At 34.7% G+C, this 26,355-nt stretch overlaps 3 protein-coding genes across 5 annotated transcripts in view; 2 read left to right on the top strand and 1 right to left on the bottom strand.

Annotated features, from left to right (window-relative positions):
* LOC147835938 (uncharacterized) overlaps positions 1 to 26,355 on the top strand; it is a 939,756-nt gene that overhangs the window by 34,339 nt on the left and 879,062 nt on the right. The window lies entirely within an intron of this gene.
* nitr7a (novel immune-type receptor 7a) overlaps positions 1 to 26,355 on the bottom strand; it is a 111,091-nt gene that overhangs the window by 31,039 nt on the left and 53,697 nt on the right. The window contains 1 exon segment of the mRNA NM_001128565.2: positions 9,105 to 9,220. The gene's annotated coding sequence lies outside the window, so the exon portion shown is untranslated.
* Positions 8,420 to 15,086, top strand: nitr8 (novel immune-type receptor 8). Of its 3 annotated transcripts, XM_087259163.1 has the most exons (8): positions 8,420 to 8,476; positions 8,602 to 8,952; positions 9,038 to 9,403; positions 10,917 to 11,006; positions 11,602 to 11,648; positions 11,831 to 13,993; positions 14,084 to 14,136; positions 14,725 to 15,086. In XM_087259163.1, exons 1-6 carry the CDS (start codon positions 8,446 to 8,448, stop codon positions 11,948 to 11,950), a joined length of 1,005 nt encoding a protein of 334 aa, XP_087115289.1. In that variant the 5' UTR covers positions 8,420 to 8,445; the 3' UTR covers positions 11,951 to 13,993; positions 14,084 to 14,136; positions 14,725 to 15,086.

Genomic DNA, 26,355 nt, shown 5'->3' with positions numbered 1-26,355 from the left:
CTGAAAAAAGACATGCTCAAAAACCAAAAGTCTTTAAAAATAAACAAAGCAGCTGGAACACTCATACAATTGTGTACTATCTTTGTGAGGACTTTTATTGTTTTATACTGTTCTAACATTACTTCTTATAGAGCATCACAAGCATGCCCTTTAACAAAACATTTCTGCATTTTCTGATAAACTTAATTTAGCTTTTTAAAGTTTTGTGTCAAAAGGGCTTTTGGAGATAAAATAAAGGCGCACGCGCACTCATTCTGTTCCAGTATGCCCCTTTCAAGTGTAATTTTCCTATGCAAAGTGCATGCATCAGTGACAAAGGTATCAGAGGTTGACGAATTTGCTTATAGTTGGGTTACTTTATTGAATTGATAATAAGTGTCTTATCACATTAAAGGTGCTGTAGGTGATTATCTTCCGAAACATTTTTGTTGTGCTGGTTGAAAGTCTCTTCACATCCCAATAGTAAAGATTAAAGTAAATGACCTAAATGTATTGATATGTATTTTCATTATTTTGGGTAAGGCATAAGACTAAAAAATGTTCATCCAATTAAAATAACTCCCATAATTTTGCAAAGTACCAAAACTGTCTGTTAACAAATGTAGATTTGTACATCTGTGCACCCTGATTACGCAGATCCGCAGTTTGCACATGTACATGCTTTCACGTGCACACAGCAGAGAGAGTGACAGCGGTAAAAACAAACGCTGAATCAAAACTTTTTCAAATCCTGGATCCATATTGGAGTTAAGTTTGCACACTGGAGGAAGGACGAAACCATGGCTGAAGTATTTCTTTTAGCCAGTTAATGTTTTAAAAACTATGTAAAAAAATGTTTTAAAACTATTTTAGTCACGCAAAGCTGATGTAGATTGTGTTGTTTGACAAATAGATTATATGCACAGAAGTGTTGTTCAGCCACTGAAAGATTGATGTGACTATTTTCAGTTTCATAAAGGACTTTTTACAGCATCGATAATGTAGATTTTTATTTAGTTTAACAACAAAACATCAGTAAATAACGCTTTACCGCCTAGCCTTCTATACTGGGGTGCAAATCCCAAAACCATCGTTAGCCAATAAGGTTGCAAGTTCCGTTGTTACAAACATAGTTTGTTGATTTGCCATTTCCCAAATCCGTCGCTCCAACCAACATTCGCAAACTGTCACAAACTTGAGTACTCGCAACTATATAACATATGTGTGTACACACACGCGCACACACACACACACACATATATACATATATATATATTCATATATGTATTGAATAGATCTGAATATACAGTTGAAGTCAAAATAATTATTAGCCACCCTGAATTACCCCAATTACACCCCCCTATTCCTGTTTAACAGAAAGAAGTTTTTTTCAACACATTTCTAAACATAATAGTTCTAATAACTCATCTCTATTAATATTTTATCTCTGTCATAATGACAGTAAATAATATTTGACTAGATATTTTTAAAGACACTTCTATACAGCTTAGTGACATTTAAAGGCTTAACTAGGTTAATTAGGTTAACTAGACAGGTTAGGGTAATTAGACAAGTTGTTGTATAACGATGGTTTGTTCTGTAGACTATCGAAAAAATATGTCTTAAAAGGGCTAATAATTTTGACCTTAAAACATTTTTATAATTTTTTTTTATTAAAAACTGCTTTCATTCTAGTCGAAATAAAATAAATAAGACTTTCTCCAGTAAAAAAAAGTATCATCAGACATACTGTGTACATACAAAAATTTCCATGCTTTATTAAAATCATTTGTGAAATATTTAAAAAATAAAAAGAAACTAAAAGGGAAGCTTATAATTCTGACTTCAACTTTATATAATTCACTTACTGTGTGTATATATACTGTTAAACCATTAAAATCATACTCTCACACACTGTGTATATTCCAGTTCACTTCTTACAGCATGTGCCAGTGAAATTTGTTTGTGTCAATTGCGACCAAAAGATGGCGCTCTAGTGTTGAACATTTCTATCACATAGACAAATAACACAACATTAATGTGCTGGATTAACATGTAATTTTAGTGTGTCCATCTTCAAAATTACAGTTTATATTCTCCAGTAGTATGTGTGGAGGCAGAGCAATTTTAGTAAGAGACATAATTCACTTTATATTAAGCCACACAACTCTCATACCTGTCAATCCTCCCGTTTTTTCCTGGCATTCTCCCATATTTTACAGGTCTATCCCGCTATCATCCCATAAAGGTATTTTTCCATATTTCTCCCATATTTTTAATCTATGAAAGGTGGCAATAAACATTAAAGAGCCGATCCTCCCTATACGGAACCCATACTGCTGAACCACCAGGGAAAACCACTTGTTCTTAATGTGAATCTGTTTTGTTTTACTTAAGCATGAAAACACTGAAATAAATATAAAAATGGCGGGAGACCCTTCTTTTTCATTACAGGCACCGTCGCCCCTCCTATGCAATCCTCAAAACAGTTATTTAGCGCTGCGTGACTGTCAGCTAACGCGCTCCATAGTGATATAAAGACGCTGCTTCCCTGACGGATTATGTACACACAATTAAAAGCAGAACGAAAGTGTTTAAACAGACATATACACATTGAGTTGAAGTCATAATTATTAGCCCCCTTGTTTATTTTTTCTCTCAATTTCTGTTTAATGAAGAGAAGATTTTTCTTCAACACATTTCTAAACAATAGTTTTAATAACTCATTTATAATAACTGATTTATTTTATCTTTGCAATGATGACAGTAAATAATATTTGACTAGATATTTTTCAAGATACTTCTATACAGCTTAAAGAGACATTTAAAGGCTTAACTAGGTTAATTAGGTTAAATAGACAGGATAGGGTAACTAAGCAAGTTATTGTACAACAATGTAGAACAATGGTTCTGTAGACTATTGAAAAAAAATTTAGCTTAAAGGGGCTATTAATATTGACCTTAAAATGGTGTTTAAAAATGAATAACTGCTTTTATTCTAGCCAAAATAAAACAAATAATACGCCGGGCATGACGACACTGATTACATACAGGGGATGAACACGGGTGAAGGTAATGAAAAATGACATGGCGGGAAGTAGAACAAAGGAGCACATCATGGGGATGGTCACATGATAAAAACAAACACACAAGGAAGACAGGATGTGACATCGATCTTGGTGTTTTTTTTTTCCAAACACCACTAATTTTGTCCTAAATGAGCATAAAAAGGAAAGCAATCAAATGCTTTTGTTATAACTTTAGATGTGTGCATTTTTTAATTGACACCTCTGTTATTTAATGTAATCAAACGCAAAATCTTAATGAGATTCATTTGTTGTTCTTTAATCGGAATGTGTGATTTATACAGTGAAGAAAAGATTATTGAGATTAGATAACTTGATTTTATTTCCTTATAATAGCTATTAATTTTATTAAGCTAAACTGTTTGCTAATTTATTTGCTGCTATAATATACTATGTTTTTTTTTCTTAATAAAAGGTGGGCCTGATTATTACAGAGAAGATTTGCCTCTTGTGCTTCTGACCAGGCCATTTTACTTGTACAATGTTTACTAGAGGAGAAGAAAGAGACAAAATATGGTAAATAAAAATAAACAAAACAAAAAAAAATCAAAAAAAAAATACAATGAGTGCATTCTCCATTTATCCTCCTTTTCTGTATCTCATTGCCACAGATCTCTCTCACACAAATAGGCACCAGTAAATAAGAGTATCAGACAAACATTTGATTAGCAAATGTTTAAAAAAACCTTAAGCACTTAATACCAACCTACTTTTAATATAGTGAAAACAAGTATCTATTTAAATAAGAAGTATAAAGTTTACTTTGTTTTTACTTTGATTGTGGAGTGGCTCAGCATTCAGGACATTAATGACAATGATGCTTAAAAACTCAATACAACTCATACAGAATTAACAAGTTCGCCATTTTGTGTCTCTATAGTGAACACCAAGACAATCAACCTGACACACAGCAAATAAACCAGTGTAATATTAAAAGCTCACCAAATATATTAATATTTTTAAGTGGAGAAACAACTATTTTCTCCAATATAGCACAAACATTGAATGCAAAGTAATCTATTGTTGTAAAGGGAGCCTGAACTTCAGACATGCAAAGACAAAGCATGAACAGATATCTCTCTGCAACTCTCACATGGTCGCCCACTAAAGGGCAGGTCTGTGCCTGGTCAGTACTTGGATAGGAGACCACATGGGAAAGCTAGGTTCTGCCGGAGTGTTGTTAGTGAGGTCAGCATGGGGCATTTAATCTGCGGTCTGTGTGGGTCCTAAAGCCCCGGCATATTGATGGGGCTATACTGCTCAGTGAGCTCTGTCATTTGGATGAGACGTTAAATCAAGGTCCTGACTCTCTGTAGTCATTAAAAATTGCAGGATGTCCTTCGAAAAAGAGTAGTGTTTAATTCTTGCATTCTGGACAAATTTTCCCACTAGCCTCTGTACTGTACTGTTATTTAATTATTATAAACAAAGCATCATTTAGTACCATCACGTTAATTGTCAGTCACCACAAACGTATTCGGTCATGCAATATGTCTGATATTCAGTGTTGGTGAAAGTTACTTTAGAAAGTGATGCCGTACAATATTGAGTTACTCCCCCAAAAAAGTAACTAGTTGCAATACTAAGTTACTTTTTATGGCGCGTAATTTGCATACCTGCCAACACACCCATATTTCCCGGGAGTCTTCCGTATTTCAGACCCATCTCTCGTTTTGTTCTGTCTCCTGGAAAACTCCCGGAATTTAACCCATCTTCCCACTCTTCAGTTCGCGAACACAACCGTCACCCCAGATCCCAAAGCGCAAGTGTTTCAAAACACCCAATCACGTGACTAAGGTAATTCAAAACACTCAGGTCAGCAATTTAATTTAATATGTACAACAAGAAACAAAAAGGAGCTTTGATACTCTGGGGAAGAATGTTTGAGTGCATCAATGACATCAGGTTTCCACTTTTTTGTGTGTGCTAGAATGTTAAAATGGCCCTCCTATGAGTTTTCAGTCACTGATATGCCCCCCGCAGAGTTTAAGACCCCTGTTTTAGAGCCACAACCCATAAGCCTTGGAAGCTTTAAAGTAATATTCTGCATAAGGAAGAGATGTTAGAGCAGAAGGTGGAGCTACTGATGTCATTTCCTGCACAGTTAGTGAGAGGAACTACAAGTTCAGACAGACTGAGCTCTACTGATGTGAACATCAGCGGTCCAAGCTACACACTAAAATTGGCAAACAATTCAGATGAGTAATATTAATTATTTATATTTTTAATGAGTGATGCTAATAAAGCAATGTAAAATGCAAATATCACAATGACCAGAAACATAAAATGATTCAAATAAATGTTTCAAATTGCATCTAATTTATGCATGGAACTAGATTCAGATCAGAATTGTTTGGCCATGCGTTAATAACATACTCTGTAGCATGTGTTGTTTGCATTTGAATGTTTGTGCGTCAATGTCTAGAAGTTTTCCAACCACAAGATAGACCCCTTTACATGCAATCAAAACCACAAGGTCTGCTAAGCAATATTCTCACGACACAATTCCTCTTTTGAACAAAAGCCCCTCCTCCTACACAACACACTGCCATCAATGTAACAGAAATTAGGCAAAATTACGCTATCAATGCAGTTTGTAAAACTGAACACTTTGTACTCTGATAGCATTAAGTTAAACATCACAGATAAATTATAAATTAAACTTGTTTTTAATGAGCCTTCAAAGAAATTAGAAGGCATTTTAATTTCGCAGGCAATAGTAATTGTAAATATCATTAAATTGAACAAAGCAGTTGTAGCTAGGCAGAATTTGATTTCATTTACGCTAACAAACCTACCTTACGTGTAGTGGAACAAAACACATGTCAGCAAGTGATTTGCTGTTTGATGTTTGCAGAGGTTAGATGCAATGAGTGCTTGCGGTTTAGTACTTGACCTACAGTATTGCTCACTTTGCAGTCTGTGTGAACGCTTACCTTTCTGTGGTCAGAAGTTTCCACAACAAGATTAACTAAAACATGTGAACATAAAAACTGTTACTTTCAATATGAAAAAAGCATGACAAGTGTCTCCACAACTCTGTAGTGCTCTGAATGTCAACATATGGCCTATTAAAACATGTTACATCAAGGCACCAAAACACAGAGTAAACTCATTACACCTTTAGAAATTATCTGCTGTTAAACACAAATTTGGGTAGCCTGCTGTTAGAGCCTAGCAGTTAAATGCCTCACAGAGCCTAACAGTCAAATGTTTAATCAAAAAATGACAACCAGCTGTTAGGTTAGTCCATATTTTGCACAATTTCGGGCTAAACTGATTTTAGTGAGTACACACTGTATATAAAGTTAAATAACTACCTGTTTCAGGCAGCACTGTGGCTCAGTGGTTAACACTATCACCTCACAGAAAGATGGTCGCTGGTTTGAGTCCTGGCTGGGCCAGTTGGCATTTCTTGGATATATGCATTCCCTGTGTTCGCGTGGGTTTACTCTGGCTGCTCTGGTTTCCCCACAGTCGAAAGACATGCACTTTAGGTGAATTAAAACATATGCTGGAATAGTTAGTGGTTCATTCCACTGTGGTCACCTTTGAAATAGAAACTAAACTGAAGGAAAATGAATGAATGAACTACCAACTGGACTAACAACTTCCATAAATCAACAAATAATGCTAAAATGAATCTTTGATTTTACTAAAAATTTATATTTTCCGGTTTGAATCAACTGCCTGCTTATCCACCTGTTGCGTTTTCCTTTTATTGATGTATTATTGTTATTCTTTTGCTTAATGTACCACTGTCAAATGGAACTTCTTAATAATACAATACTGAAAACAACAATAACAAAAACATATACATATAAATGTGTGGTGAAAAGACTGCGCTGTAAAAAAAAAAAAAAAACTCATAAAAATAAAATTTTATAAAAAAAAATTTAAATAAACAAAAAAGTTCAAATAAGATTGATTGAAAATAATTCTAAATATTAAAAAAATAAAAACAAAATTTGGGGGCTGAAAATATATATTATAAGAATATGCTAGTTCTAGATAATGTTTGGGCTTAATGTTCTTAACTTTTTAACATTCGTTCATTCATTTTCTTTCAGCTTTTTCCTTATTTATAAGATGTTGCCACAGCAGAATGAATCACCAACTACTCCAGCATATGTATTACGCAGTAGATGCCCTTCCAGCCACAACCAATTATTGGGAAACACCCATACACTCTGGCACTCATACACTATGGCCAATTTGTTTTAACCAATTCACCTAGCACCTGGAGAAAACCCACGCGAACGCGGGAAGAACTTGCAAACTCCACACAGAAATACTAACTGGCTCAGCCAGGACTCGGACAGCGACCTCCTTGCTGAGAGGTGACAGTGCTAACCACTTAGCCACCGTGCCACCAATTTTTAAACAGAAGCATTTAATATTATTTATTTTAATATTGGGCTTGGAGATGAGCAGGTTGCATATGTAAGTGATGACAATATACACGTCTTTACTGTATATGCATAGATACATATTTATTTACATATTTATTTTATATATGCTGAATTGTCAGGTATTTTATATTTATATATAAAAGTATTTGCTGCAATAATTCGATCTCAGTATTGCTGTGCATGAAAATAAATAAACCACAAACCTCAAATATTAAAATAGTAATGAATACTGCAATATTTCAAAATAAATAAGTAAACAAACAAATACGAATTTCATCATGCCAGTCTCCTTTTAAACATCTTCATGATTAGAATCTGCCACATTAACTCGGTTTCAATTTTAGCAGATAAGATTGTTTACAACTATATAGTATATAAACTCAGCTGACCTGATTCAGCACCATGGACAAGGACAAGTTTAACAGTGCAGCAGTTCAGCTGCTTCCTGTGTAAAAGTAAACGAAGCAATGAAACATTTTACAAAAACAACTCTGTTTAAGCTGTGCTCAGCCTACACAGCCTGTAACCCATGTAAACAAGTCAATCAACACCCCCTCACATACAGTAGAGCTGCTGTGGTTTTAAACACGGGCTAAAGTGCACATTTGCCCTGTTCCCCAAGATCATGCACATTTATCTCCAGATTTACATGTGTAAAAAAGCATCAGAAAAGTCAAATAGGGCGATAAAATAGTGTCTAAGTGGCAATTGGATTTTTGTTTAGATTTTAAGTAACTTATAATTAATTGATGTTTAATTATTGACGTTCATCAGAAAAAAAAACAAAACAAAAAACATCTATTTCCTCAGTGAGAGATGCACTTTACACCCAATTCTGTAACAGCCAATGAAATTTGACTTTGTCATGCAAGAATCTTTGAAAACCACCAATCAGAGTGAGGTTGAGCTTCTTACTGTGCATTGTGCAGCTTATCGCCTCTTATTCTTCACTTGCAAATCAAAGCAACATGAGCACAGTTTTATTCCTCACCTTTGTGTGTAAGTATTATTGATAGATTTTCGTAATTAACGGTTAATCTTATTTATTATTGTATCTATTTTAACTTTTGCAAAGCAACTAAGATCAATGATTTATGTTTGCATTTGTTGCTTTTCAATCTTAGGTTGCATCGGGGCACACATTATTAAGCAGCCAAAACTCTTCCAGACCGCCAAACTTGGTGATGATGTCATTATTGAATGCTACTTACCTAATAAAGATTATAATCATATGGTTTGGTACAAGCAGGAGATCGGAAACCAACTTAAAGCCATTTCAAAAAGTTACATTTACATGAACAATGTTGAATTTGTAGGTGAATTTAACAATGGTCTCTTTAATGTGACAATAAGCCCAGGAATTTATCATTTACACATTTCCTCGACAAAAAAGCAAGATGTTGCGACATACTTTTGTGGAACGATATCTTTGGGTCAACTGACTTTTGGACCAGGAACATTTTTAATGCTTGAAGGTATGTTTTGACTTTTTTAGGTGATACTAATATAATGATAATCAAAGTCCGCTGTGCTCATATTTGTTGTGCTTTTGCTTTAAAGAAGAACACGGCACATCAACAGTACATCAGGAGCCGATTTCAGAAGTTCACATTGGAGACAACATTACCTTCACGTGTAGAGTTCAGAGGGAAGATAAGAAGAAATGTGAAGCAGGACATCATGCTTTGTGGTTTAGAGAGACAGCAGAAGATCTTGAGTCTGCTCCTGGCATCATTTACACTGCTGGAGATATAAAGAAACATGAAGAGAGATGTGAGGAGGATTCAGATTCACAGAGCTGTATTTACACATTAACAAAGAGGAGTCTCAGTCTTTCTGATGCTGGAGTTTATTACTGCGCTGTACATGGATGTGACAAGATCATGTTTGGAAATGGGACTCGTTTGGAATTCAGTTCAATACACGGTAAAATTTAAAACCTTATTACATTAATTACAACATTTAGAATTTTGAATTTCAATAGTTTTTAAGTAATTACATTGTTTTGAAGGTACTGTGATATCACATTATGACAAAATACTATAAATGACATGATAAAATACTGTAAATAATATGAAATGTTAAAAAAAATGTTTGTTAACTTTTCAGTATGCAGTGTATACAGGAAAGTTAACATAGACGACATTTAAAGTGAAGGCAACATTGAAGAAAGGCAATATTTGAAGTGGATCAAAACCTTCATAAAGATGTTGAACAACACCCCTTCTTGTCTTAGTACAACTTTTTAAAAAACGTTTTTGATTAAATTTAGATTTTATATATGTATGTATGTATATATGTATGTATGTATGTATGTATGTATGTATGTATGTATGTATGTATGTATGTATATATATATATATATATATATATATATATATATATATATATATATATATATATATATATATATATATATATAAATATATATATATATAAATTATGGTTATTTTATAAAACTAACTACAAAACTATCATCCCATATGCAGAGATCTTTGATTTTAAGTGGTATATTTTTCCCATATTTTTATAAAGTGCTCAGCATATGAGTACACACCATTTTAAAATGTATATTTTATATTATACTATCCATTTCTCAGTGAAGATGGGTAATATATACTGCATTTGGGAAAAACAGATTTATCCAACATATTTATTAAAAAAAAATTTTAGTCTCATTTTTAGAAATTGATAGATAACACATTTAAATTCATGCAACATATAGCAAAATAATTACAAACTACAATATTTCAACAAAATTTTATATATATATTTTTTGTTTCTCTTGATTTTTACTATTTTTAAAAATTATTTATTCATTCAATCATTTTATTTTCAACTTAGTTCCTTTAATAATCAAGAGTTGCCTCATTGGAATGAACCACCACTTATCCAGCAGGTTTTTACGCAGCGGACACCCTTCCAGCCACAACCCATCTCTGGGAAACATCCACACACACTCATACTCTACAGACAATTTAGCTTACCCAATTCACCTGTACCGCATGTCTTTGGACTGTGGGGGAAACCCACGCAAACACAGTGAGAACATGCAAACTCAACACAGAAACGGCAACTGGTTGAACCAGCAACCTTCTTGCTTTGAGGCGACAGCACTACCTACTGCGCCACTGCTTCGCCAAATTTATTTATTATTTTTCCTTAATATATAAATTTGGGCAATTAATTTTTGAACCATTATTGTACGTTATTTTGTTAGATTAGCTTCAAATTGGCTTCAGTAGTGACTAAACTATTGTAAATGCACAAATATAATATTGTAAAGCATCCAATAGAAAACATTAATTTAAATGAGAGATTTGTGGGGGGTGTACTCATATATGCTGAGGACTGTACATACATATGTAAACATGACAGACAACCAATTACATTGCAAAGTGTTGCATATTTTAAGCCTTGATTTTTTTTCTCCTTGCAGGTGGTGATTTGACAAACCCATTGTTTCTTTTACTCATCTCATCAAACATCATTTCTATGATAATAATGATCTTCCTTGTGGCATTGCAACGTAAGTCAGATCATCTGTTATCACATTTATTATGTTTTAAACCATTTGTGATTCCCATTAGTAGTTTTATTTGCAGAACTAAAAAGTTAACAGTCAATATATATTAATATATCATAGTTAATATATAAGTTAACAGTCAACAGTTGAAGTCAGAATTATTATTCCTCTTTTAATTTTTAATTTTAATTTTTTAAATATTTCCCAAATGATGTTTACAGTATGTCTGATAATATTTTTTCTTCTGGAGGAAGTCTTATTTGTTTTATTTCAGCTAAAATAAGAGCAGTTTTTAATTTTTTTAACACCATTTTAAGGTCAAAATGATTAGCCCCTTTAAGCTATATATTTTTTTCGAGTCTACAGAACAAACCATCGTTATACAATAACTTGCCTAATTACCCTAACCTGCCAAGCTACTCTTACCTAGTTAAGCCTTTAAATGTCACTTTAAGCTGTATAGAAGTGTCTTGAAAAATATCTAGTAAAACATTATTTACTGTCATCATAACAAAGATAAAATAAATCAGCTATTAGAAATGAGTTATAAAAAAACTATTATGTTTAGAAATGTGTAAAAATCTTCTCTTTTTTTAAGTTTCATTCAGCAGATCTGCTGTTCAAGAGACATTTCAAGACACTCAGGTAAATACTCAATTTTACTGATTTATTTAAAATAATACGTATAATACATTTTATATTTCATACATTTTTAAGCAGTATAAATAGATTGAGAGAATTTATTGTCCATTATTAAAATTTAGCAGTTCATTTCAGTGTTTAAATCATTTGGAGTTTGCATGAGTTTATTTGATTTTTTTCATCAGGTTGAACATGCAGATGCCCTGACCTACACATCTGTGAGTTTCAGCAGTAAGCCCTCTAGAGGTGCTAAACAAAACAGCATTTCTCAGAATAATGACGTGTATTCGCAGATCAGGTCATAAGTGGTTACTGAAAGACCTGGCTCTTTTGCCTGAGTAATCTAATAGTACAAATGCATGAAGTGTGATTAAACTGAAATGAAAATCACAGGATTAAAACAAATAAAAAGGAAACTATACTGCATTAAAATATTTAGCCTCTCAATTTCTATCCTTTGCTGTGACTCCTGTTTTGGAATAATAAATCAGAAACACTTATGCTGTTTATTATACAAGTTTCACTCATACTTTTGACATTTTTGTTTGTTATTCATTCATTTTCTTGTCGGCTTAGTCCCTTTATTAATCCGGGGTCGCCACAGCGGAATGAACCGCCAACTCATCCAGTGAGTTTTTACGCAGCGGATGTCCTTCCAGCCGCAACCCATTTCTAGGAAACATTTACACACATACACACACACACACACTACGGACAATTTGGCCTACCCAGTTCACCTGATGCAAACTCCACACAGAAACGCCAACTGAGCCAAGGTTCGAACGAGCGACCTTCTTGCTGTGAGGCGACGACACTATCTACTTCGCAACTGCATCGCCCTGTTAGTTTTTCTATTTAATAATTTGATTGACATTATTCATTACAATGCAGTGCTTCTGCGACTCTAAGTCTATATGCACTATGTTGTCCATCAGTTTATTTTTTTGCAAATATGACAATTGGTCAAAATGACAAATGCTTTTATCTGTAATAAATTCAAGGATATATGTTTCTTCACTGGTATTGCGTTGGCTGAATTTAAAGAACAATCTGTACATAGTGTATATAAATTACATCTTTGTAGTTTAGAGGGGATCATTTCAATGTTTGCTGTCAGGATTCTGCCACTTCGATCTTGTATATTCTTGTTTTGGAGGCAGAGTCCAGACACTAGTGCTGTCTTGTCTTGTGTGTCCACACTGTCTTGGTCAGTGTCTCTTGTCGTTGTTGTGTCTCAAATGATCTGCGCATTTGTGTCTTTTTGTGTCAGCAAAGTCTGTTTATTGTCTTTAGTTATCTTGGCTATGATTATTAAAACCAGCTCTATAATGTGACATTGTATCCAGTTGTTTGTGTCTCTCTTTGATGGAGAAATATGCAAATACTGATGCAAAAAAATACTATAGCCTGTGTAGCTGGCAAATTAAATTTATCTTTTAAAGTTCTTCAAAAGAAACCATGATGTAGTTAAAGTCTGTGCGTTTCGTTAGAATTCACAGATTAAAAGCTAATTTATGACATTGCTTAAGCATTTTAGTCATGAATACGAGAAAACCAATGCACCGCTGTGGCATTTATAGGATATGTGTGTGGGTGTTTGAGGTCTGACTTTCAGATACTAAGAACAGCTTTTAATGAGGTATCTGAAAGAGGTGAAAGGTATTTTGCAAATAGGATGGTCTTTATAAGGCACATGACTGTACCAGCCCAGTATTGTGATCTTTCTCTTGATCTTCACTACTCAAACTTTTCAGATTCAGCATGTGTAAGTTAATACTCCTTGAATTATATAAAATTGTTAGTACTTCAGTAATATTCATTGACATAGGCTTATTTCGGGGTTTTCCCACTACAGGTGAAATGGCTGCTGATGTTTCAAAAGTATGTGAAATAAAATGTGTCACAAGTTTATATCATATAGACAAAGATAATGAATTTATCTGTAGTATTGATAGTTCAACAGTGCCTTTAGAGTATAATTGCACATTGAGGAACCAAACTTGCGAATTTCTTCTTAAAGGTAAGCATATTTATTTCTTTATGTTTTAAAACTTATTATTGCTTAAAATTCACATGTACATAGTTTGAAAAGCTGTGGCAGTAATAATTTGGAGATTCAACATCTATTGAAGATTCTATACGCTACTTTAATCATTACTTGTATTGTGTAGATCACTGATGTGTTACTATTTGAGTAACCAAAATGTTCCCACTTGTTTTAGAAAGTCAGATTCAAAACTGGTCTTACCATTTGGTGTTTATCGCCAACACTCTCATTTTGCTCTTGAGTGGAATAATCAACATAATTCTGTGCAAAAGACTGAGTAGAAAGAATGAGTTGCTTACAGGTAAATTTCAACCTTATGATGATGTTTCAGTGTTGTATTTTTGTAAGGCCAATTTTTATATTCATTCTTTGGTATGCTTTACATTTCAAGCACAACAAAGTGAGATTCGTCTAGTTCCTGACTCTGATACCAGTCCTTCTACAGTAAGTCTGAGACTGCTTTTTCATTATAATTTTGACTCATGACTAGGGCCAGATGGAATGTGCTGACATATTTTGCAATTTCTGCGGAGAATTTTGGTAAAAATCTGTGGATTTTTGCTGAACTATTTTGGGAATATCATAACTAAAACCTTAATATGTGAAATAAAATATAATATTTTTAAACTTTTATTTAATGTTTAAAATACAAATCCAATTAAATTTACTTTATTTGGTAAACAAAGAAAGTCTCTCATATAATATATTTACTAAAAGACAGAAATTATTACTTTACAAACTGCATTGTACATAAATCAGATGAACATTTTCAATCTGACAATACAGTCAATACTGTAATAATTTTAAAACTGAATAAATATAGATTTACACACATTTACTTAAGTTAAAAACAGAATCAATGATGGGCTAAAAATCTGTGGAATTCTGCGTGTGCCGATTCCGTGTAGGCCTACTGTAGCGTTACAGTACATCAAGGGTGTCTATTTTAATTTCAATTCTTAAATTGAACTGTAGTTATAAAAATGCTAAACTTATATTTTAGAATCTAAAACCAAACTTCTATTTTGACAGGCTGTTGTCGAAGATATCGAGGACCTCACCGACAACACATACGAAGAGATGAGGTCAACCATATAGAAAAGTGAGGACAGCTCATACAAAAAGACGAAGAGATGATCCCAACCATCAAAGACTTTTTGGACAACACATAAACCTAATACACAAACAGTTCTTTAAACGTATTCATGTAGAAATCACCTAAATGCAATAAAATTGTCGTTTAACTATGTATATACTTATATAATAGCTTATATTTTATTGTAACTTTAACTTAATTTGATTGTAATGCAATAATGTGCACCTTTTGTAAACCTGCTTTGAAACAATGATTGTTGTAAAAAGCGCTATACAAATAAACTTGAATTGAACTGAAAGGTTGTTTGTGTTTTAGTTTTCACAAAATATACAATAATTCATTGAGTAACTTGCCATCTCCAGGATTGATTTTTATGGCCAGAATTTATAGGCACAGCCTAGGGGATTTGGGGAGGATCCTAGAGTAACTTGCCATCTCCAGGTTGGAAGAGCTGAAATTTATTGAAGTTTTGTTCACGAGAGAAACAAGAGATTGAAAGATGGATTAATGTAGCAGCAACAGTAACAGGGTCGAATACTAGTCTGTTGAACAAAATAAGGAGCTGAGCCGAAGGCCCAAGCTATTGTTTTACCGGTCAGTCTACGCTTCTACTCTCCCCTAGGGTCATGGCCGAAAGTACAAGATCTCGGATACAAGCGACTGCAATTTTTTTCTTCTAATACTGGCAGGTTGCACCATTAAAGATAGGGTTAGGAGCTGGAAGTAAAACCGTTGCTCCTTTATATTGAGAAAAGTCAGTTGAGGTATCACAGGCATCTGTTTTGTTGCCTCCTTGATGCCTACCTAGGGGGGATGTTCCGAGCTTGTCCGACTGGAAGGAGACCCATAGGATGACCCAAGACACACTGGAGGGACTACGTCTCCTGGCTCGTCTGGGAACGCCCCGCAATCCGCACCAGAGGTGCTGGAGGAAGTGTCCCTCAGTCTGGCCCCTGGATAAGCAGCAGACAATGACGATGATGATAATTCTTATGAAGATTTGATTATGTGTACAGACTTTTGATTTATTAACCCATAATAGCTCAATTCTGTGATAGTCCAGTAATGTATTGTCGATTTTGCAATTCCATCCATGTTTGATTTCATCCAAGACTTCTTTGCCTTTCAATTTATACATTTTATCTGTTCATGCAACCCCTGGGGATTAAATTCATGATTCAAAATTATACTTCACCTAAAAATGAAACATCTGTCCCCATTTTTCTTTGTCTCCAGCTAAAGACAGTCAAATTTTTCCCTCTTCCCTGAATATCTCTCCTAGCTGGCTCCTCTTGTATAGTCTTAATCTATCTCTGAGGCTCTCCTTGCCCTGCTATCCAAACAATAAGGATTTATGGATGTGATCAACTGGTCTCTGAACACAACTGGCACCATCTTCTCGACAAAAAGCCTAGGTTCGGGATTACCCCATTGTCCTGCAGGAATGGTTGCGGCTACATGATGGACGGGTAGGAGAAGTGGCACGTCATGTGCCTGACCGATATGTCCCTGGAGGATAATGAAGATATCTGTTTATTCAGTTCTTTGATTACGGGGTTTCTGCTGATGGGCTTAGGCAGAAAGCGGTCAGTGCTGCTCAAAACCCCACCAAGCTGGCCGGCTGGATTGAAACCGGTGGTGAGAAGAGTTGTTACAAACCAGACTGTGGGTAAAGACAGAAAATTGGAAAACATCCGGGTGAAACTAGCAGCTTTGCAATGAGATTTGAACAGACCTGGAAGCCAGTCACTGACATTAGATATCTGTGAAATAAGCAGAAATTGACCCAAATTTGGGTTTTTCTAGCTTTCCTGCGACACTCCTGCCAGACAGCCTTGACTGAAGACAAACAACTTCAACCGGAGAACAAGATAACGAGACGCTCTGAATTTCTCCTCCCTGTTCCAAGAATGCCTGTTGAGACTCTACAGCAGTGGTCACCAAACTTGTTCCTGGAGGGCCGGTGTCCTGCAGATTTTAGCTCCAACCCTAATCAAACACACCTGAACAAGTTAATCAAGGTCTTACATGGTATACTTGATACATCCAGGCAGGTGTGTTGAGGCAAGTTGGACCTAAACCCTGCAGGGACACCGGCCCTCCAGGACCAGGATTGGTGACCCCTGCTCTACAGACTTACACACACATTCATAGCTTCAGATAGATTTTTTTCCCCCCTGATCTCACACTGCCCACCTTCAAGGATACTCCGAGATTTCACCTCTCTTTTCCCTAATGTATCTTATTTCCTCATTCTAAAGCTACTTTTTGTCTGTATGGTTGGAGGGGTCCAATTTCGCTACATGTAAAAGTTTGTGACAAATAAAGGATTTTTATCATCGTCATCACCATCATCATCTTCATCATCATCATTTACTCACCCATCATTTGTTTCAATCCTTTATGTGTTTCATTCTTCTGTTGAACACAATAAGTTATTTTGAAAACGGTTGTACAACTGAAACCACAGATTTCCTTAGTATTTGTTTTTCTTACTGTAGATATCAATGATTAAAGATTGTCAGCTTTCTTTAAAATATATTTTACATTCAACAAAATAAAGAAACTCATAAAGGTTTAGAACCACCTGATGTGTGTGATGTGTGTGAGTGTATTGTGAGTAAATTTTTATTTTTGAGTGAACCATCCGTTTAAGCGATAGTGTTATGATCATCTGCCGAAGGTTGCTTATATGGCATTGCTTAAATGCTTTCCTTTTTGCCCCTCACAAAATCAACTTGCTCAAAACTTGAACAGCAAAACCGTGCAAATCACTGGAGACAACACAAATAGAGAGAATTCAAAATCAGGGCTTAATTGACTCTATTCAAGCCTTATAAAGCCTACAAAGTCCAAAATTACTGAAAAAAGACAGGAACTGGTAAGGAAGGTGCCATGATCTCTGCTCGGACAACTTTCGATGTTAAAAATGTAACCAAAGTCACATTATTATACAAGTCGAATTGATTATTTGTTTCTTTTAATGATGTGTTCTGTTTTAAATTGGCTTAGCAGCACTCATTAATATTTGATAAAACTTTCAAAAACATTTTAATTTTAAAAACAATTGTCAAAACTGAAGGTTTCAGAACATTAATGTCTTTAATGGGGTAAGAGGCGAAAGTAAATATATATGTAATGAGCTGCATGGAACCTATGTAGGTGACCACGAGAAGCATATTTGAACGACACACTGTGGTTTCAGAAACCAGATTTAAAACAAAGTGGCCTAATTTTTCAGTTTGCAAAAGGTTCTTTGTGGCAAGTCAATAAAAAAGAAAAATAGGCCACCGCAACTTTGTGCAACACTTAAAGTGACAGTTCACTTAAATTAAAAAAAATGTATAAAAAAAAATCATCATTTGCTCAGCCTCAACTTGCTCCAAACCCGTTTGAGTTTTTCAAAGGAAGGTATTAAAAATTATGACCAATCAACAAGTGCATTAATACATGTATTTGTTGTGGAGTTTTTTCAGTAAGTAAGTGGAGTCTGATTACAGGCATTCATTAAAAAATAAAAGGTTAAGTAGATAACCATATCTATTATTAAAAGGCTACAAACTTCATTTGAAAGTTTTGTGAATAAATTAAAGTTTAATTTTTATTTTTCACAAACATATTGATGCTTTTTATGTTTTTTTTTGTGCTCAATTTCTCTATCTCTCTTTTACGGTGAACCTGCCAGTGTGGTGTCAGCATTACCATGGAGTTGGCTGACTTAAAAAGGCATTCTCCTTTCCCATGCAAACCCTTGACCCAACTATGCACAGATCCAGGACTTTCTGCACTGATCGCACCACACCGCCCTGCACAACTCTATGCTCCACTTACCTAAATCAGCCTAGTTATTTACACTGTCTCAGTGTCCATGTGATTTCACACATGTGACTATATAATTTAATGACCTTGCCCACAGCACTATAGCAAGGTGCATTATGGTAAAAGGTTTATAGTTGAATTACGTGTCACTGTATTTTATTTGAATGGGTTAAATGGGTTGTTTTGTTTTAAACATTGTGTGTTTATGGTTGAGGCATGTGTAGTTTAAGCTCAATATTTCCTTGGTTTATAAAATTCTGGCCATCAATGATGGTGGTGTGTAAAGTACAGTAAAGTACAAGTCTGGTATGGTCCTGTTAAGGGCTGTTCAGTTTTGTGCTCAGAATTAAAAGGCTGTCAGATAATGCTGCCTTCTGATTATCCTGTCAGTTCTCTTGTACACACTTATGGTCATACGTTATATGGGACATGAGTGTTCTACATGCTGGCTTTCAAAAGATGAGCACTATAGTTACTAGCACACCGCTAACTACTCAAATTAGTCACACAGGTTAGCTCCAGTCATACTCAAGTACAGCCAGTTGATACTAACACACACACACACACACACACACACACACACACACACACACACACACACAGCTGAAGTCAGAATTATTAGCAGTCTTATGATTTTTTTAAAAAATTTTTAAATTTTTTAATTGTTTAACAGAGGCAATGACATTTTCACAGTAGGTCTGATAATATTATTTCTTCTAGAGAAAGTCTTTTTTGTTTCATTTCGGCTAGAATAAAAGCAGTTAAAAAAAAAACATTTTAAGGTCAAAATTATTAGCCCCTTTAAGCTATATTTTTTGACAGTCTACAGAGCAAAGCATCACTATACAATAACTTGCCTAATAACCTTTTCCTGCCTAGTTAACCTAATCAGGCCTTTAAATGTCACTTTAAGCTGCATAGAAGTGTCTTGAAAAATATCTAGTCAAATATTATTTACTGTCATTATAGCAAAGATAAAATAAATCAGTAATTTGAGATGAGTTATTAATACTATGAAGTTTAGAAATGTGTTGATAAAACCTTCTCAGCGTTAAACAGAAATTAAAGAAAAAAATAAACAAGGGACCAAAAATTCTGGGGGGCCAGACTTCAACTGTGTGTATGTGTATATATATATATATATATATATATATATATATATATATATATATATATATATATATATATATATATATATATATGAGCAATATCACACGAGTAGCAGTGCGATATGGCTGTATATCGGCACTGGTGGGAGGCGTGCGATGGCACTATGCAGATTGCCTTAGTGCCCCCACCATTCTTGTATGGGAGTCGGTTGCTCTAACAAGGAATCTAAAGACCCACAGCAAGAAGGTCACTGGTTCGAGCCCAGGCTGGGTGAGTTGGCATTTCTGTGTGGAGTTTGGATGTTCTCCCCATGTTCGCATGCATTTCCTCCAGGTGCTCTGGTTTCCCCCTTCAAGTTCAAGACTATAGGTGAATTGGGTAAGCTAAATTGTTCGTAGTGTGTGTGTGTATGTCCAACATGGTGCGGCTAAATATTAATTTTGATATAATTGGCCCTGGGATTATATATTTATACATAAACAAACACGACTGACATCTAATTAGATTTCAAAGTGTTGCATATTTTAATTTAAAACTTGGATTTTTTTTTTTCTCCTTGCAGATGGTGATTTGATAAACTCATTGTTTCTTTTACTCATCTCATCAAACCATGGAAAATCATGGAATTGCAACTTAAGTCAGATTATCAAGTATCACATTTTTATTACATCTTTTGATTCCCATTAGTAGTTTTATTTGCAGAACTATAAAGTTAACATTTAATATATATTAGTCAATATATAGGTTACAGTCAATATTGTATTATATGGACATCCAGCCCTCATAAGAAGTTTGGCCAGAGGAGAAATGGTTATGCCCAACTGAGCCTGTTTGCTCTCAAGGTTTTTTGTTTTGAAGTTTGTTCCTCATAACTGCCACTACTGGCTTGCTTGGTTTAGGACTTGTAGAGCTAAGCGTCGATAGATTTACTCTTCAGGGTTTACACTTTCAGCAGTGAAAATTAAACCACACTGAAATAAACTAAATTGAACATCAACACTAAAAACTAGATTGACATAGTCTCAATTTACTAGATTTATTTTTTAATTTCAAGATATTCAGGTAAATACTCAATTTTATTGATTTATTTAAAATAACAATAAATATAATACATTTATATTTTATACATTTCTTAAGCAGTAAGTATAAATATATTGTAAGTGTTGTTTCTTGTTAGTTATTCACATTTTGCATTTCATTTCATTGTTTAAACCAGTGGTTCTCAAACTTTTTTTCCTCAAGTACCACCTCAGAAAAAAAAACGTGGCAGATTACCTCAGAAATATATGCTACATGTCATATATGGCATATTATATACATCATTTTTGATACATTTTGAAATGTGTATAGCATGTACATGACATATTTCATTCCTCCGCGTACCACTAGCAGGAAGCCTGCGTACCACTAGTGGTACACGTACCACAGTTTGAGAAACACTGGTTTAAACCATTTGGAGTTTGCATGAGTTTATTTGATTTTTTTCATAAGGTTAAACATGCAGATGCCCTGACCTACACATCTGAGTTTGCCCCTAAAGGTGCTAAAAAAATAAAAAAATAAATAAAAAATCAAAAACATATGTTGCTTTATTGGTATTATGTTGGCCGATATTAAGGAACCATCATTACGTATATGAAGTTACATCTTTGTAGTTTAGACGGGATTTTAATGTTTGCTATCTTGGCTATAATTATTAAAAACAGCTCTATATTGTGACATCATATCCTGTTGATTTGGTGTCTAAAAAAGCATTTTCATTTCATTATGCTTTGATAGAGAAATATGCAGATACTCATGGAAAAAATACTATAGACTTTGTGATTGGCACATTTTAAATGTGTGCATTTCTTTTGAATTCACAGATTGATAGCTAATTTATGAAATTGCTTAAGCATTTTAGTCATGAATACGAGAAAACCAATGCACCGCTGTGGCATTTATAGGATATGTGTGTGGGTGTTTGAGGTCTGACTTTCAGATACAAAAAACAGCTTTTAATGAGGTATCTGAAAGAGGTGAAAGGTATATTGCAAATAGGATGGTCTTTATAAGGCACATGACTGTACCATCTCAGTATTCTGATCTTTCTCTTGATCTTCACTACTGACGCTTTTCAGATTCAGCATGTGTAAGTTAATACTCCTTGAATTATATTAAATCGTTAGTACTTCAGTATTATTCATTGACATATGCTTATTTTGGGGTTTCCACTGCAAGTAAAATGGCTGCTTATGTTTCAAAAACATGTACAATAAATTGTGTCACAAGTTTATATTATATAGACAAAGATAATGAATTTATCTGTAGTATTGAGAGTTCAACAGTGCCTTTAGAGTATAATTGCACATTAAGGAACCAAACTTGCGGCTTTCTTCTTAAAGGTAAGCATATTTATTTATTTATGTTTTAAAACTTATTATTGCTTAAAATTCACATGTACATAGTTTGAAAAGCTGTGGCAGTAATAATTTGGAGATTCAACATCTATTGAAGATTCTATACGCTACTTTAATCATTACTTGTATTGTGTAGATCACTGATGTGTTACTTATTGAGTAACCAGAATGTTCCCACTTGTTTTAGAAAGTCAGATTCAAAACTGGTCATACCATTTGGTGTTTATCGCCAACACTCTCATTTTGCTCTTGAGTGGAATAATCAACATAATTCTGTGCAAAAGACTGAGTAGAAAGAATGAGTTGCTTACAGGTAAATTTCAACCTTATGATGATGTTTCAGTGTTGTATTTTTGTAAGGCCGGTTTTTATATTCATTCTTTGGTATGCTTTACATTTCCCAGCACAACAAAGTGAGATTCGACCAGCCTCTGCAGTTTCTGACTCTGATACCAGTCCTTCAGCTGTAAGTCTGAAACATATATATATATATATATATATATATATATATATATATATATATATATATATATATATATATATATATATATATTTCACTTTGAATTAGATTTTTGGACCCAGTTTCAATTCTTAAATTGAACTGTAGTTATCAAAATGCTTGCCTTACATTTCAGGATTTCAAACCAAACTTTCACAGTATTTTGACAGGCTGTTGTCAAAGACATTTGTGTTGGTTTTCATAATATATGCAATAATTAATGAGTTTCTTTTAAAACTAAAGAATTGCATGCTTGTAAAAAGATGATTAGAGCAATGGGAGATGTTTATGTAAGTTTGTTCTATCAAATTGAGAGACAGCCAAAAACCAAAAAAAAAAAAAAAAAAACTGATTCCTTTTCTGATACTTTTCAGTAGTGCCAGAAAAGTAACTTCCTCACATTTCATTTGTACAATTATGCACGATTTTAAAAGAAGCTCTGCGACAGAGCCCCCACACCTAACCCAAGCTATTGGGGAAACATACCATTCATTCATTCACTTTCTTTTCGACTTAGTCCCTTTATTAATCAGGTGCTGCCTTAGCAGAATAAATTAGCAAATTATCCAGCATGTTTTACGCAGCAGATGCCCTTGCAACCCATCACTGGGAAACACCCATAGACTCTAATTCACACACATACACTACAGACAATTAAGCTTACCCAATTCACCTAGTGCATGTCTTTGGACTTGTGGGGGACACTGGAGAACCCAGAGGAAACCCAAGTGAACACGGGGAGAACGTGCAAACTCCACACAGAAATGCCAACTGACCAAACCGAGACTCAAACCAGCAACCCTCTTGCTGTGAGGTGACAGCACTACCCACTGCGCCCCCATGCCACCCGGTAACATGCCAATTTATACAAATTTGTCGCTAAATCAAAAACACTTTTCCACTATTGCGCAAAGAAGGCTCTAAGAACAGTGATATGCTTCTAGTACTGTATTTTCACCTTAGCCTGGTGTGGTGCGGCATGAAAATTAACCCCTTTCAACCCAGAATTCTAGGCATGATTGGACCACCGTGCTGACCCATGCTGGACTGACGTGTGCACACAATGTCGCAATACTGTTGCATAGCTGCCAGTTTCACCATCACTGGCAAGGCAGAAGTGCAGTATTTATTTATTCATTTATTTAATTAGTCATTCGACAGGTTCGGGTTTAATTTCCATCATTTTAGACGGGGTCGGGCTTGCGCTTTTATGTGATGCATTTTAATTAGCGCAAGAAAGTAATTTAATCGTTTGTTACAACACTAAATTCCCTCCCTGCAAAGGTGAAACAAAAAAATATTTTAATATTTAGCTTCACCGTTGCCTTAAGGCCAGATTGTGAAGAGAAGTGGCGAAACAAATCTCGCTGAGCCTTTATCTTAATGTCATTATTGCCAAAAACCTTCATAATTTAGAATTTATTTTAATTTGTTAAGAAGGCTTTCTTTTCATTGGTGTTGGCCAATTTAAAGGCTAAGTGTATGTAGGCCTATTTAGAGTACTGAGATGTTACAATGTTACAGAGGACTTATTTGTATTTCTTTGTTCCAACTTCCAAGTGGCCTATAGCCTATGTTTGTTACTAATAAATAATGTTAAAATGCATATAAATGACTCTTTCTTGAAAAAAGGCAAAAGAGCTGTGTGCCTGTGCACATACGAATAATGTCGGGTTACATAAACGAATAATGCTGATTACAGCTCTAATTTACAGATAAATTGACTGGTGCAGCAAGTTTTTTGAAAATATTGTATAGAAAAATTAAGTACCTGGCTGAAAAAAGCCTCAACAATCCTCTTGAATTAGCAGGGATTCAAAAAGCAAAATGTTTTTGCAAGTTAATATTTACATATAATTTATAAGATGATTTTTATGGACCGAATTTCAAGGCAAAGCCTAGGGCCAGAGGTGGACTGGTTTGGGGGATTTAACCACAGGATTTTATCTTAAGTATTTGCTGAGGATGTTATCCTGTTAGCTCCATTAGACCTGTAGTAACCTGTCTTCTCAAGGTAGGAGAAGTTGAATTTTTTGGGGGAGTTTTGTTTATCAGTGAAAGAAGAATGTTTCGTGAGAAAGGAAAGTGATAGGCGGATTAGTGTAGTAGCAGTAATGCAGTCAAAAACTGGTCTGTTGTATTAAAAAAGGAACTGAGCCAAAAAGTCAAGCTCTTAATTTACGTCAATCTACGGTTCTACTCTTATGTCAAATACAAGCGGTCACAATAAGTTTCTTTCTCAGGGTGGCAGGGGGCACCCTTAGAGAGAAGTCAGTTGAGGTGGCACAATCTCATCAGGCAACATAAGGCAACAAAAACAAACAAAAACAATCTGTTTTTGTTGCCTGATGAACGCCAACCCAGGAAGGTGTTCTGGGCTTGTCCCACCGGGAAGTGACCCAATCCCAATTCTACCAGTTAGCCCTTCCCCTTTGATACCCCTTCAAACAGAGACTTCAGGACCACACTCGAAACCAAGGAGTGAGAAAATTTTCCAGAATACACCAGCCACAACAGCTGCAGAAAAGTCTAGTGGCTGGAAATGAGCTTTTTACAGTGTCTGATATAATGTTAATGCTGTTTTTGTGTTTAAATAGATGAATATGGCCACTATGTAAATGCACAGTACAGTTACAATCTTATTGCCACATCATTATGATAACATAATATATGCCTTCAGTGATTTCCTGAAAATAAATAGCAAAAAATATATAACACAACTGGAATAAATACAACAGTCGCAATCGTTGGTCTCACATGAAGCAAGAGATCCATGACACGTGTGCAGGTGCTGTAGTGGTTTCCCATTTCTTAGGGATAAATTTAGAAGCCCGTTTCACACTGTTTTAAGGGGAAAGGGTACAAAAATAGAATTGGGATTGGGCCTAAAGGGACTATGTCTCTTGGCTTGTTTTGGAATGCCTCAGGATCCCCCCAGTACTGGAGGAAGTGTATGGGCATAGGGAAGTCTGGGGTTCTCTAATGAGATGATGCAGACGATGATGATGATACTTTGATTAGATGTACAGACTTTTGACACCCAAAAAGAGCAAAATTCTGTGACATTCAATGTTGTGTAGTGTGGATTTGTAATTCCATACATGTATTCAGCTCCATAGAATTATTCAGTTCGAGGAAAAGATTGAAATGATAGTCCACCTCAATATTATACATCTGTCCCTATTTACTCTTATGCGTTTCATTCTTCTATTAAACAATAAGTTATTTTGAAAAAGGTTGGAAAACTGAAACCACAGATTTCCTTAGTATTTGTTTTTCTTACTGTAGATATCAATGATTAAAGATTGTCAGCTTTCTTTAAAATATATTTTACATTTAACAAAATAAAGAAACTCATAAAGGTTTAGAACCACCTGATGTGAGTGAATTGTGAGTAAATTTTCATTTTTGAATAAACCATCCCTTTAAGTGATAGTGTTATGATCACCTGCTAAAAGTTGCTTGTATAGCATTCCTTAAATGCTTTCCTTTTTGCCCCTCACAGAATGAACTTGCTCAAAATAGGAACTGCAACACCCTGCATATCACTGAAGACAACACAAATACAGATAATTCAATGGAGCGAAGAAAGTCAGTACTTAATGAACTCTACTCAAGCGTTAAAATGTCTACAAAGTCTACAATTACAGAAGAAAGCACTGAAGAAAGCACTGAAAAAATCACTGAAGAAAGCACTGATGAAATCACTGAAGAAAGCACTGATGAAATCACTGAAGAAA

The sequence above is a fragment of the Danio rerio genome, chromosome 7, assembly GCF_052040795.2.
Source record: "Danio rerio strain M-AB ecotype USA chromosome 7, GRCz13ab, whole genome shotgun sequence".
Taxonomy (NCBI): domain Eukaryota; kingdom Metazoa; phylum Chordata; class Actinopteri; order Cypriniformes; family Danionidae; genus Danio; species Danio rerio.
This window is presented reverse-complemented; position numbering and strand designations above follow the sequence as displayed.

Coding starts and splice junctions, on each gene's coding strand:
- nitr8 (XM_087259162.1), top strand. CDS start 8,565: ATGATTTATGTTTGCATTTGTTGCTTTTCAATCTTAGGTTGCATCGGG. Junction 9,404..10,916: donor GGAATTCAGTTCAATACACG/GTAAAATTTAAA, acceptor TTCTCCTTGCAG/GTGGTGATTTGACAAACCCA. Junction 11,649..11,830: donor AGACATTTCAAGACACTCAG/GTAAATACTCAA, acceptor TTTTTTCATCAG/GTTGAACATGCAGATGCCCT.